The sequence below is a fragment of the Acinonyx jubatus genome, chromosome C2 (genome assembly GCF_027475565.1).
Source record: "Acinonyx jubatus isolate Ajub_Pintada_27869175 chromosome C2, VMU_Ajub_asm_v1.0, whole genome shotgun sequence".
Taxonomy (NCBI): domain Eukaryota; kingdom Metazoa; phylum Chordata; class Mammalia; order Carnivora; family Felidae; genus Acinonyx; species Acinonyx jubatus.
In genome coordinates this window covers 45,198,156-45,213,559 of record NC_069384.1, presented here as the reverse complement: position 1 = coordinate 45,213,559, position 15,404 = coordinate 45,198,156, and the positions used below count along the sequence as shown (strand labels likewise).

At 39.5% G+C, this 15,404-nt stretch overlaps 1 protein-coding gene across 4 annotated transcripts in view; it reads right to left on the bottom strand.

Moving 5' to 3' along the window:
- CRYBG3 (crystallin beta-gamma domain containing 3) overlaps nt 1-15,404 on the bottom strand; it is a 128,595-nt gene that overhangs the window by 95,377 nt on the left and 17,814 nt on the right. For all 4 annotated transcript variants that reach the window (XM_027077594.2, XM_015080806.3, XM_053220714.1 and 1 more), the window contains one exon: nt 15,059-15,125. In XM_027077594.2, the coding sequence (XP_026933395.2) occupies nt 15,059-15,125 (67 nt within the window). Of the gene's footprint in view, nt 1-15,058; nt 15,126-15,404 lie in introns of those variants that run through there.

The following is a 15,404-nucleotide window of genomic DNA, read 5'->3' as shown; positions in this document are numbered from 1 at the left end:
CAAAAGGAACTAAGACTGTAACATGAACAGAACGGTGATTTTTTTTTTCTATAGTTAGTATGAATGACTGCTCTTCCTGGGTAGCTATTTGAAGGGAGTAAACTATAGGCCATTCATTAGAATATTGTAAATATTCTTAAAATGCTTTAAAGATTCACAAGTCTTATAAAATTGGGCAATGGATTTTTTTTAAAAACAGGAAAATTAAGAGAATATGGAGATTACATTTTTTGACATCAATAAAATCCCAAGAATAATTTCTGTCAAAAATATTATATAGGCATCTAACTCTTGATACCGCCTGAGGTCATGATCCCAGGGTCGTGGGATCAAGCCCTGTGTTGGGCTCCGCACTTACCATAGAGCCTGCCTGGGGTTCTCTCGCTCTCCCCCCTGCCCCTCTCCCCTGCTCACATGTGTGCACACACTAAGGGAAAAAAAAAAACTATTTCACTGCCTCAACTATCATTTTTTACTTGATAATTCCTTTCAAAATACTGTAGACTGCTTTCTAAACAAAAAAAAAAGATATGTTTGCTAAGTGAAAGCATTTACACTTAACCTTTTTAGAGTTATACATAATTTTTTAAAACAATCGTTTGTTTTTCCTTCCCAATTTTCAGTATTTAAGTATATATATTTTTTAATTTTAATGTTTATTTATTTTTACAGAGAGAAAGAGAGAGAGCAAGCCAGGGACGGGCAAAGGGAGAGGGGGAGAGAGAGAATCCCAAGCAGGCTCTGCGCTGTCAGTGCAAAGCCAGACCCGGGGCTCGAACTCATGAACTGTGAGATCATGACCTGAGCTGAAACCAAGAGTAGGACACTTAACTGAGTCACCCAGATGCCCCCCAATTTTCAGCTTCTTTGCTATTCTAGAATCTCTGTATCTTCAGTTTACTGAAGAGCATTTTTTTTGTCCTTAGATGTCTCCATTGCTTAATTTCTCCCTAAATCTCACAAGAAATTTGTTTATAACAAGAAAAAAAAAGTATCTAAATCTAGAAACAAAAACTAGCAGAAAAGTGTACTGCTATTCAAAGTAACACAATAAATTCTATATTTATATAATTAAAATTTTAAGTCTGATCTGAAACAGCTGCTCTTTCCCCTCAGCCTAAACAACAATAAAATTCAGCCTGCCACAAGCTAGGGCCAGTGCTGCGTGCCAGCAGGACTGTCTGCCAATGTTCCAAGGAGTAGAATGAAAGCAGTCAGGATCCAAGCAAACAAAACATCAATTCCAGTTGTTCTCAAAGATGTTGGTATTCTGAACATAACATACAAAGGCTACTGACGAAGGCATATGTTATCTGGGGAACTGGGACATTTTTTTCCTTCACACACGATTTGTTGCAATGCAGTGCCCTTAGGTCAATTTCATCCATCTCTCTACTCTCTTTGCTATGTCCCCAATACACGGAAGCATAAGAAAGCATTAGGGACACTATTAGTGAAATGTAGCTTCAGCCTCAACATGCTTATAGTTTAGGCAAGATGGTTATCACTGTGCCACTGTGTGGGGCTTAGAAGAGGTATGCACACAATGGAGGATACAATGAACTTGACTGGGGATGGGGAGAATCCACTGCAAGGAGGAGGGAACATCTGAGCTTGCTCCTAAAGGCTGAGAAGAGCATCCTAGACACACAGTATAGTATGTTCAAAAACAGAAGTATGAACTGTGTTTGTCATGGCAGTGGTGAGGCTGAAGAAGACTGGGGTAAAGAGAATAGAGAATGAGGTTGATAAGATGACTCACAGAAGCAGAGGGAGAGGGACAACAAAGTCAGAGACAACTAAGTTTTCTAAAGTGGGCAACTATTTGAGTAAAGTCAAAAAATGGATATGGGAAATAGGAGAGGTCTAAAGTGGGCAACTATTTGAGTAAAGTCAAAAAATGAATATGGGAAATAGGAGAGGTGAGATTAGGGCCTTTGTGGGGTTAGGAGGAGATAAGGCAACAAATTACTTAGATGGCAAATACATTGAATTTTTGGTCCCCTGGTGATGTACAAGTTGAGATGTCTGGAAAATACTCAGAAGCATAGTTTAAGAATGCAATTTGGCAAAACACAGTGTGTGCAGGATAAAGGGGGGGGGACCAACAAAAGAGCCCTCAGGAAAAAAGATTTTAAAAAGGTGCAAATAGAGAAGAAATGACTGAGCGATGGAAAAGGCAAAAACCAGACCAGCTCATCCCTCCAGAATACTGGTTGCAAAGGACAACGAGGATTTCTAAAAGCAAATGGGGACTAAATGACAAATGTCAATGTGAGGGCAAGAAAGGTGACTATCCTCTCCCACTGTTCTTCAAAAACATTAGGTACACTCATACTTCAGGAATTGTACATCTACTCTTTCTGCTTAGAATGTTCTTCCCCCACGTAGCTGTATGACTCACTCCCGTTCAGACCTTTATTGGAAAGTCATCTCTTCATTGAAACCTTCCCCAGTCATGCTAAAATAGTAAATTCCTCCACTATGAAAGTGCCAGTATCCTCTCTCTGATTTTTCTCCTTTGTACTTGCCAATATCAAATACACACACACATACACTTATATTGTTTAATATCTGTTTCTTCCTATAGAAAGTAAAAACTGCAAGTGCAGGGATTTTTGTCTATTTTATACAGTGTAGTGTCTCTAGCACTTGAAATGTTCCTGACAATAAGAGGTGCTCTCCAATAGTTGTTGAGTTAGTAAATGAGGAACTAGGACTATAGAGAAGCCCTAAGAATGCAGAAGAAATAGTTGCAACAACTCAGGAACTTGCGAGTACAGCCTCCAACTCAAGGTGTTAAGCCAGGAGTAGTAGTTAAACAAGGGAATAGGAACAGTCCATAAATAGAAGGGAGCACTCTGAGAAGTTTTTTAACTTAAAAAAAAAAAAAAAAAAGGAAAGACAGAATATGAGAGTTTAAGGTCCAAGACAGAATAGATGTATTTTTTTAAAAATTTTTCTTTAATCTTTATTTATTTTTGAGAGAGAGAGAGAGAGATGGAGTGTGAGTGGGGGAAGAACAGAGACAGAGGGGGAGACAGAATCTGAAGCAGGCTCCAGGCAGCTGAGCTGTCAGCACAGAGCCTGATGTAGGGCTCAAACTCACAAACCATGAGATCATGACCTGAGCCAAAGTCAGACACCCAACGGACTGAGCCACCCACGTACCCCTAGATGGCTTTTTGATCCTGTTCTGTGGATCGGCTCTGCACCTACTGGAAAGGGAGTAACTGCTATACAAGAGAGAAGGATGGCAGGTTCCAGAATAAAAAGCACAAGATAGAGACCAGTATAGTCTCTAATACTTCTAATAATAATAAAGGGCAAGTATTATCCTTAGAGAAGAGTAGAGACATTTCCCCCTTCCAGGTAAAGAGGTAAGGAAGTTGCTAAGGCCTGAGCAATGCTGTGAGGGGAGAAGCCAAAGATCAAGGTCCAACAAGTGGCTGTGACCTCAGTAAAGTCAGAGGAGAGATAACAAGCCAAAGGAGGGACACATAGGTGGAGCTGGGATTTGGGTTCCCCAAATAGAGAACACCTGGAAGATTGTTTTTGGGGAATGTAGTAGTAATTGGCTGAAATGGGTATACCAAGTAGCAGTTAGGGTCAAGGCAAACTTGAAAGCATTCACTCATTCAGTAAATAATGAACAAAAGGATACCATTCCAGGTGTTTAGATGCAACAGTAAAAACAACAAAACAAACAAACAACCACCAAGAGCACTGCTTTCATGAAACCCACATTCTAGTGATGTAAGAATTTGTTTGCAGGTCTAACTAGTATTGGAGTGTATCACCTCCTATGAGCAGTCTATAGCAGGGAACAGGTGGCAGGTGCTGTCCCAACATTGTGATTAGCACAGGACATAAGGTCAAAAAGGTCACGGGGTAGAGTGTGTCACCATAGAGACTGTTGAGTGGAAAACAGTGAAGAGCCAGGTGACTCTTCCTTTACCGTGTCAAGCATCTGACTTCATCATCCTTTCTACCTCAGACTCTGCCTTTACTGCACATAGCAAGGGTAATACTTCAGACACCCTGACTCACAGATCCTTAGCGCCCTCAACTCCAGTGACTTCCACTGCCACTTTTCTTGCCTCTTTGGTTAACTCTGACCCTAGTGGTTACCCATGACTGTGTCACCTCTGAAACTCCATCTCAAGCATTCCCCAGTGTCCCCACCTTCTCATCTTTCCGGCTGTCTTACCACACTGTCCCCTGCCTCATCACAGCTTCTGTCCTCTCTTACACTGTCCCTTTCAGTTCCCACAAATTTTCCTGTATTTTCTATCTGGCCCTCAAATGACGAATAACCTCAAAGTCTCTTTGTTTTATTCCTTGGCCATCCCCACCCAGAAAATTTCCAGTTTTATCTTTTCTGCCTAAGCGAATGAGTCTTGCTTTAAAAAGCCCCAAGTATATGCACGCTATGCAGATACAGGCAGCCAATAATTCACAATTTACAGCCTCTGCTGGAAATCTGTCTGTACTCTTTCCTCATTTTCCACAGCAGCTACTTCCCACCTCTCCTACTCCCTTCACTATCCCACAGACTTGCTCAGCAGAGCCCCCTACCCTCTCTTTCATGCAGATGATCCCTCACAGCTCTGACTCTAGCAGGATCTGTGCGGCTTCCTTCACTGATGCTCTTCATGAAGGAAGGGCTCCTCACCCAAGGCGAATTTCTCCACCACGGCACAAGTTGAGTCCTTGTTGTCTCCTTGGGAATTAAAGTTCCTCATCCGCCCCTTCTGTTAGCCCACCGTTCATAAGTAAATGTCCAAGGAAAGCCCTCTCCGCTCTTTACTAACAACCTCCTCAAAAAAGGATTCCTAACTCTCACCATCTTCTTTCCCCTTTCCTCCCAAATCACTCCTTAAGCGCTTGCATAATCTAGCTTCCTCCCCAGTTGTGCTGACCACAATCTCTAAAATACACTGTCCTACTTGCTAATACACTTTCCCCCCGCCCCGTCCTGCTCTTACATGAGTGTCTGCAGAATGTGAGATTTAATCCCTTCCTGATAACCAATCTTCCTTTGGCTTCTATGACATTACTCTGAGATTTACCTTCTTCTCTAAACTTTTTCCATCTCCTTCCAGTTCACATCATTCTAGCCATCCCTTATGTAACATGTTGCTCCAATTTCTAGCCTAGGACTGCTTTATCTTCATGATCATCTTATCAGGTTTCATTTCCCACAGATTAATCAGAGGATTCCCAGATTTTTATGTGTAGCTCAGACAGTATATCTGATATATTAGTTATAACTATCAATTCACCATCCATATCCACCTGGATACTTCACTGGAACCTCTAGCTAAACACCTCCAAAACTGACCTGACTATGCTTTGTTTCCACTCTTCCTTTTTCTGCAAACCTTAACATTCCCATTTGTTAAAAAGTCAGACAAAATCATCAGGATACCATGACCTCTCCCCTAGAATACTGCCAGCAGTGACTTAATCTGTTTCCTTGCTTGCACTGTCCCCAGTCTACTCTCTAGATAAAAACTAGAGCAGTCTTTTAGAATTCAAATCTGATCATCCTTAAAGACCTTTAAAGGCTATGCATTGCTGTCAGGATAAAATCCAAACTCTCAAGTATGGCACTCAAGGTACTGGTGGGTGGAGGCCCCTGTGTCTTTCTCCAATTTCATCTCTTGCCACTCACAATGCTTGCAATGTCTAACGTCATCGTATCCATCCTCATTCAGTCCTTCTCCATCTCCTCTCTCCCCTCTCTCTTCTTCTTACTATAGAATGTCCTTGCAATAATGCTATTCCCACTGCTGAGACCACTTATTCCTTGTCCTCTTTGCCTGGGAAATTTCTAATACAACTCAGGTTTTTCAGAATGAAAATCACCTATGTACATGTTCTTCCAATAAACATCCCTACCATCCTGTTTTCCCTGCCACCACAAGGTAAAGGCAAACAATTTTATATGCTTTCACCAAGAGGAAGACTATCACCTAAATTATTAACAGGTACTAAAATCTGACTCTCATAAACTAAAAAAAACAGCTGCTTACTAGAGAATTCTGGTTGGTTTGCTAAGGCATCTGGCTGTTAACACATTACCTGACAAATTTGCCAAATTTTGAAATTCTACCACCAATAGTTACTATTTCTTCAGTTTTGAGGGAGATATTTATTATCAGATTTTTACTGATATACTGAGTTAGCTATAGTTTAAGTAGTGCTAAAATTTTTAATCAAAATCACTATTTACTTTCATCATAATGGATTTAATTTGTGGGATGTTGTTTAATTAACTATAAACTATTGAGACATACTTACATGAATACTTTTTTCCAATAAATGGGTTTCACAACTAATGGTAAGGTGCAAAGGTGAGCTATTTATACCCTTATTGTTAAAGGAATTTTTGTTTGAAAGGTAATATTACATTTTTATCACAGAATTATTTTTCCACTAAAAAATTAGAACAGGCCAGCCGGTTGGACATCAACTATTTCACCCTGACTAATCTGGTTATTGTTTAACATAATAAGTTATCTGCAACTTTTAGTCATGACATATCTGTGCTGTGATGAGTTCTGAGATGTCACAAATAATTTATTACTAAAATTAGTTAAAAAGCTGAAGTTTGGGGCACTTGGGTGGCTCAGTCAGTTAAGCGTTTGATTTCGGCTCAGGTCATGATCTCATGGTCTGTGAGTTGAACCCCATATTGGGCTCTATGCTCACAGCTCAGAGCCTGGAGCTGCTTCGGATTCTGTGTCTCCCTCTCTGCCCCTCCCCTGCTCACACTCTGTCTCTAAAAAATACATTTTTAAAAAGCTGAAATTTCACTTACAAATAATATTCTAGAATGGGGGGTGCCTGGGTGGTTTAGTCAGTTAAGCATCTGACTCTTGACTTAAGCTTAGGTCATGATTTCACAGTTTCATGAATTCAAGGGCCACATAAGGCTCTGCACTGACCCTGCAGAGCCTGCTTGGGATTCTCTCTCTTTCTCCCCCTCCCCTGCTTGTGCTCTCTCTCAAAATAAATAAATAAATTTAAATGCTCTAGCATGAAATCAAGTTTTATCTGTGATGATACTTTCAGTTTTTCATTTCCATGTAATTTCTGACAAAGGGATGTAGTTATATATAGTGTACCAAACAAGTGCCCATAACCACAGGTGACCCAAGACAGTCATCTATCATCTGTGTCAGAGGAAAAAAAAACATAAGAGTAAAAAACTGCCGGTCTAAAATAAGAAAAGTTTCAGCTATAGAGTAGCAATGGGTATGGACAGGAAGAAAGGGCTGTTGATGGTCCCTGGCACAATGAAGAGACAAAATGACAGAGTCATTTCCAGATGTCAAGATAGGGTAATTGGCAGCACCTTGAAGCAAGATAGGGAATACAGAAGAGAAGGAAATTAGGATAAAATAGACTGAGTTCAACTTTGAGACCGTCAAATCTTATACCCAGTGACACTGACAGGAAAGGTGCAAAGAATTGGCTCTCTTACCCTAAAGCTCAGGAGAACACATTGGGCTGGAAGGACAGATGTGAGCCTTGTCAAGGGTTAAGATGTAGGTAGAAATTCAATCAACCAGGGCAGGTGTGTAAGGAAAGAAGAAAGAGGAACCAAATGACATAAGATAGGAGAAAGGCCACTCCTTTCTGTTATGGTATCAAGATTTCTCTGATGAAAACACTGGGCCAGAAGAATAAATGTTTTTAATTCTATGAGAGCTTTCTGGAACCCCCTTCTAATGTTCTCAAATCAGTATGTGGCACCCATGGAGGAAAATATACTCACAGGAATCTGGAGTATGTAGATAACCTTTCATAGACAGCTTCCATTTGATAAGGTACTCCATCATACCACAAAATAGGACCACTACTGGTCTCTGACAGAATGGAGCTTCCACAAATCAAACCAGATACCTTATACTACATTCAACACCCGGAACTCTAAGGATCAAGGCCCCAGACCAGCACCAGCCACACTGACAAGCTCTGGCCCTGGCAGTTCCTTTGGTCATCTGGACTACACAGTGATACACAGTGCAATCTCCACTTCAGGCACCTGACAGCCTCAGTCTTTATAGAAGGAATTAAGGGCTGAGAATGTTTTACTTCTGGCTAAATTTCAATGTGTGTACCTCCATGTGTGCCTTCTTTTCAAATGTGATAGAGAGTTAATGTTTCTAGTAACTACTTCTATACTATTCACCCAGAAAAAGTCAGCATCATTCTCAAAGAGTTATTTCTAAGTTTCAGCTAGACTTTATATAGCAAGAAGGCAGCTCTCTTCCTGAGTACCTATTTTGTGTCCAGCATCAGGTAGTGCTGTATGTGTTATCTTGGTTAATTCCAAAGCACTTCTATGAAACAGGATTTGAACAACATTCCACACACTCCCACTGCAGATCAGCAAACCAAAGTTCAAAGAAGTTGAGTAAATTTTCCAAGATTACAAAACTACCACATGGAAAGCTGGGATTTAAGCCCAGATCTGTCTGATTCCAAAGACTGTTCTTTCCATCACTGCACATGTAATTTTAAAACTTTTCCAAGGAGGCCCATGGTTGGCAGAGGCAGATAAGTAGTGGCTCACTATGAGACAACTCATTCCATCATCAACATTCCTATCAACTAAAGCTTTAATCTATTTATAAATGGGTTCCAAAAGTGATTACAATTGAATTTTTTTTTTAAAGAGTTCTTGTATTTGAAAAAAAAAAATTTGGGGGCACCTGGGCAGCTCAGTCGGTTAAGCGTCCGACTTCAGCTCAGGTCGTATCTCACAACTCGTGAGTTTGAGCCCCCATCGGGCTCTGTGCTGACAGCTCAGTGCCTGGAGCCTGCTTTGGATTCTGTGTCTCCCCCTCTCTCTGCCCCTTCCCTACTCATGCTCTGTCCCTCTCTCCTTCAAAAATAAGTACATTAAAAAAAAAAATTGAAAAAGAAAAATTTGAAAATCTCTATATAAAACTGACGTTTTACTGCCGCTATTATCTGTATTGCTGAGAAAAAAGATAGCAAGCATTTATTAAGGCCATAATTTATTTAAAAAATTAGTCCAGTAAGCAACTTCCCCCTAGCCTAACCAAGAAAACATTTAATGCATTTAAATTTGGCTATCATTTCACTTTCGGCCAAGAAAAAGGTGAAAGAGACCAATAAGGAAGGAAGAGTTACGCATATCAAAATATGAACAGATGTATATATTGAGTATGTCCATCTTACTAAACAGCATTGTACACTCAATAGATTAGTAGAAAGAACAGTTAGTGACTATTTCTCTTCAATAAGAACTTCTTGAGCTACAATTTTCCCATCTTTACCTGGCAATAGTTAAAAAAAAATAATAAAAAGTGTGTGGAGGGGGTCTGGGTGGCTCAGTTAAGCAGTCAACTCTTGATTTCAGCTCAGGTCATGACCTCGTGGTTCATGGGTTCTAGCCCCATGGCAGGCTTCACACTGACAGCACAGAGCCTGCTTGGGATTCTCTCTCTCCCTCTCTCTGCCCCTCCCCAGCTTATGTTCTTTCCCTCTCTCAAAATAAATAAATAAACATTAAAAAAAAAAAAAGTATGAGTCTTTGTTGTTAAGTGACTCATTCACAGGATTAAAAATAAATGTTATGAATCATAAATCATAGTAATATGCACTAGACTGATACTCCTTGATTATTCATAGGTACATCATAGGCATCTATAAACCGCCTGTTAAAAACCACTCTAGAAACTTCACGTAAGTTTTATGATTAGTTATAAGCAGCAGTTCTAAAATGGGACAAAAGTTAAATTTTATATAAAGCAGATGTCAAGCTATTGAGAACAAGCCTAATAACCATCAATTTATTTAGGACTGGGTTGGAGAATCTATAACCTATGGTCCAAATTTAATTCACTTTACTTAGCTAATGACTCATTTCTGAAAATAGAATCTAATTTTTTAATAAGATTTCTTTTTGGTAAATCTAGTTTATGAATATATCTTATAAATTAAGTTCACAAATGCGGAACATTATACAGAACTGTATCTGAATTCTCATCTCCTCGCACTAACAGTGTAGGTTTGTTAAGTGACAATCTTTGAGACTCACTTTCTTCAATTATAAAAAGGTAAAAATTCTAATTAGCACTGTTGATGAAGCACACATACTGTTTCTCTTGTACAAAACATTACAAAATGATAGTAAAGGAAATGTTTAAGTTATAAATACAAAGAGAGGAAGAGAATAGATATTAGTGGATAAGAGATTTCAAAAAATGTTTAGAAGGCAAAGGCAGCTGGAGGCAGGGTAAACTGACCACAGGAAGCTTCTAGCCAACTGTCTCCAAGGGGGAGCTCTGATCATGAAGGAAACAATCTAGTCCATGGACAACCTGAAAAAGGTCAGGTTTTAAAGACACTAGGTACCACTTAGGACTGTGAGACACAGGATAAAAAGTAAAGAGTTTGGTTGAAAATATTCGGACAGAATACGTGAGCCCAGGGCTCTTCCCCTTTCCTAAGCAGTTGAAGGATCCTCCCTACCTCCCATCACCTTCACCTCCCAACCAAATACATATAGAGAACATCTCTGAAGACAGCAAGACTTTTGGGCAGACTGAATTTGAGGTATCAAAGGCCATCCATGCAGAAATGTCTGGAACACTGATGCTCAAGTCTGGAGTTAAAAAGCGATGTCAAATAGAGATGTGAGAGCCAAAAAAATAAAATAATAAGACTGAAAGATAATTACTTCGGAAGACTGACATTGAGGAAGACCTAGGACTTTGAGAAACATCTATATGAAAAGTCATTTAGGCAGAAAATCAGAAGGAAACAGAAAGTATTCACTAGAGGCAGGAAATGAAACCAAGTATGATATTATGGAAGCAAAGATAAAAAAATAAATCTCTGTAAAGAAGACAAGACCTGGAAAATTAAGTGCCTCAATAGGTTAAATAAACTAAGAATTAAGAAAAGACTACTGACTGTGGTTAGCAAGATGTCACTGGTTTCATGGGATGACTTTTACTCATTTAACCACTTACTGAGTATTTATGACATGTGCACCAGGCACAGTACTAAGCTTCCCATGTCTGAGGAAACTAGAAAAGAGATAGGAATCAAATTGAAAGGATCAAGAATTTAACAATGATTGAAACATACTTTCATAAGAAACTTTTGGGTAGAAACAGGGAGTGAAGTGAAATGATAGACTGAAAAGAAACCAGACCCACAAAAAGAAACAAAACAAAACAAGAAGAGAAACAGAAGCCAGCGAAGATGGAGGAATGGACAGTCAAGGCAAGGCCCAAGAGAAGGCAGGAAATAAGAAACCAAACCACTAGAAAGGGGCCCAAGGAAGTTTATCCTTGGAAGGCAACAAGGGATGAAAGCTCCTCTGAAGTTGGTAGCTGGCAGCAGAGAATGAGAACATGTCTCCCACTCTTTTAAATAACAGTAGGTGTGAATGCACTAAGACCAGGTGTCTAAGGCTGCAAGACCAAAGACTGTAGACCCCATAGAAAAATAAAGGTAGAATATGGACTAAGTATCTACAAATTTTGCCAGCCATAGAAACCTAATTCATATAAAAGAAATAAATTTATTAGTGGAATGACAAATCCAAGTGTTAGAAATAGCTACCAATGTTCACAAAACAGCAAAACTTATATGGCATATAAGTGACAGCTAAGAATATAATGATGTCCAGACATGGTATCAAGCTTCTATACTCTTTAGTTGTTTGAAAAATACAATTAAATTTTGTAGCTTAAACTTACAACTAAACAATCTTCAACATCTTGATTTGGCATCTCCAATACAATACAAAAGGAAACAGATAACATTTATTATTCATAAATCTGTTACATTTCAGACTCAACAGGAAAAATGCTGCATATTTTTCCTCATCACAGAAGGCATTATCATAAAATTCAGATTAATAAGATGGAAGCATGGTAACAAATGTCACATTACAGTGGAGTGCTGTGTTTCAGAAAACTACTTATTAGAAAGAAAACAAATATGATTGTTTTATTCCACTTGCTTCTGAAAATACTTAAATTGAGACTATTTACAACAACAAGATCATAAATATTGTTGCTGACCCATTTTTTCCCTGAAGGAATGGTGTTGACTATTGGTATTATCAAAATACGTATTTTTTATGCATGGCAGAAATAGGTATCTAAACCACTGGATCTGTGTGGCTAGGTTGAAGAAATCTTACTAACAGTTTCCAAAGGACCAAAATGCTCAGGCCACTCCAGTGAGAGTGTCGTGATGCCCTTCCAATATGAGCTCAGTGGATTGCCCGTGTGTAAGTAATCCAATAAGCCTCAAATCATAAGAGAAACAATCTTGGGACTGTGGACCATATTTACTTGGGAACACAGATCCCAAACTGAAATTATCTTGGGTATTCAAACCAAGATATTAAGAATGGATAGAAAGACTGTAATAACAGAGGCCCAGCTGCTATATTTGCCCACATATATATTTACCATATCTACAAAGGTGTGCCTTTGTCTGCAAGTAGAAAGAAAGACTATAGAGAAGACCAAGTTTGAAGAGTGAAGGGTTTTTTTTAGTGAGATTATAGCTGAAGTAGTACAGTATCAGTTACAGGCTGTGTGGGAAAACAAGTAGAGACCAAGACAAGGGAGGCACAGCAAGGAGAGCAGGAATGTTTGGTGAAGGTTAAGGAACAGGTACAATGAGGCAATGAGGGATTAGAAGATGGAATGACAGGAGTTAGCAGCCAAAGAAACCTTGAAGTTTGAGATCTCAAAAGAAAATATTTCCTGTAAAACAACCTAAGAGCAAGGCTGCATGTACACCAAGAGAAGTAAAAATCTTGAAGTAAGGCAACTCAAGACATGCAAAAACTGAAGAAGAAGAAGAAAGCTATGAAGCCCATGCAGTGGTCAACCATCAGGTTGGCTAACAACTGGTTGAGGAGGTAGGAGAGGAGTAGGCAGAAATGTTACAAAACTTTAAAGCAGGATCTAATAGTCAAACTCACAAAGAAATGAAGAAAGATAAAGAAAGCAAAGTAATCTTGATTTTTTTCTTTCAATAAATTAAAAAAAAAATCAGATCCTGATATTTTCTTTCAAAAAAATTTAGGGGGGCCTGGGTAGCTCAGTTGGTTGAGTGTCTGGCTCTTGATTTCGGCTCAGGTTATGATCCCAGGATCCGAGGACCAAACCCCATTTTGTCTCCGCATTGAGCATGAGACCTGCTTTAGAATATCTTCCTCCCTCCCTCTCCCTTTCCCCCTCCCTCCCTCTCTCTTCCTCCCCACCTCCAGGCATCTGGGTGGCGCAATCATGGCTCAAGTCATGACCTCATGGCTCATGGGTTTGAGCCCCACAACAGGCTCTGTGCTGACAGCTCAGAGCCTGAAGCCTACTTAATTCTGTGTCTCCCTCTCTCTTTGCCCCTCCCGTCCCCCCACTCACACTGTTCCTCTCTCTCTCAAAAATTGTATTTCAAAAAATTAAAAAAAAAAAAAAAGAATCAAGGGGCACCTGGGTGGCTCAGTCAGTTAAGCAGCCAACTTCAGCTCAGGTCATGATCTCGCGGTCCGTGAGTTCGAGCCCCACGTTGGGCTCTGTGCTGACCGCTCAGAGCCTGGAGCCTGTTTCAGATTCTGTGTCTCCCTCTCTCTGACCCTCCCCTGTTCATACTGTCTCTCTCTGTCTCAAAAATAAATAAAACGTTAAAAAAAAAAGTTAAAAAAAAAATCTCTCCCCCACTTGAGAATTCTTTCTAAAATAAAATTTTAAAAATAATTAAAAAAAATAAATTTATATTGTTGACTATGATGGGGAAGAATGAAAACAACTTTATCTCAACCATATCTAATGCCTTTCGAATTACATAATGTTTAAAAGTCTCCCTGTGAGGGAGAGGAGAAAGTGGGTGATGGGCATTGAGGAGGGCACCTGTTGGGATGAGCACTGGGTGTTGTATGGAAACCAATTTGACAATAAATTATCTATATATCTAAAAAAAAAAAAGTCCCCCTATCAGGTGGCACCTGGGTGGCTCAGTCAATTAAGCGGCTGACTCTTGATTTCAGCTCAGGTCATGATCTCAGGGTGAGTTCGAGCTCTGCATCAGGCTCTGTGCTGACAGCGCAGAGCTTGCTTGAGATCCTCTCTTTTCTCTCTGCTTCTCCCCCACTCCCATTCTCATTCTCTCTCTCTCTCCCTCTCTCAAATAAACAAACAACAACAAAAAGTCCCCCTATCAATAATGAATTCACTGGACTTTGTGGTCCTCCCACTGACCAAGCTAACTTACTCTGGAATGCATGGGAAGCACAAGCATTCTCCTGTATAGACTGTCACAAATCATGTAAGAAGAAAGTAACTGAGAACAGACTCCATGACTGTGGTACAGCTACGAAAACTTGGTCACCTATCTGGCATCGTATCACCCGACAAAACAAATGTACAATTTCTAGTAAACCACTTATGAGTAAAAAAAAAAAAAAAGTTACAAGGTTTAGTGATTCTCAAGGATTTTTAACCACACTTATCGGTAACTATCTAGGGAGGTGTGTAGCTTACACACTTTTCATGCTAGTCCTGTAGAAGCAAAAAAAAAAAAAAACAAAAGGCCAGTTCATATGTGAGCTGATCAAAAATATCCATCACATACTACGAACATGCAAAAACATGTTGTTAACTACTGCCCGCCTAAAGCACTATTAGATGTCAGCAGCATTTGGGAAAACACTACATAAATCAAAGAATGTCCTAGGGAAAAGAAACTATGGAGATCAGGTGATCCAATTCACAGATTTAAAACTAAAACTAAGACTCACAGATGTTAAGTGCCTCAGCTGAAGGCCTCACAGGTTAGTGGCAGAGCTGGGATGAGCACACCATTCTCCGACTCTCTCAGTGCCCACTCCCCCCACCCTGCCCCACATACTATGTCCAACAGAGGTGGGCTGGATTTACACATCAATAATACAGTGCTCTTTTTGAAATGTCAAATGAGACACAGAATCTAAAAGGAGCAGAAACTAAGAAAAATATTTGCTTAATATAATATTAATTTGAAACCATACCTTTACTGCTTCTGATGAAAGCGCATTTTCCTTTTTCTGACTTGTGCTCATGGGCTCATTTTCAACACTGAAAAATAAAAACCACAGCTTCTTTGAAATTAAAAGAGAATTACCAAAATACAGTTTCTTTGTTTAAAGTAAAAACTGAAAGGTCATTCACGTGCAATGCTCAAAGGATTCACACACAATATGTAAAAGAATATGTTCATTTGAATCTCTACACTTGAAAACACATTCAAATATACTCATCTGGGCCTCAGAAATTCTTGTGAATCTATCACGCGCTACATTCTTATGTTGATAATCATCATTACAAAGAACAGTGTACAACTATCTTGGAAATGAT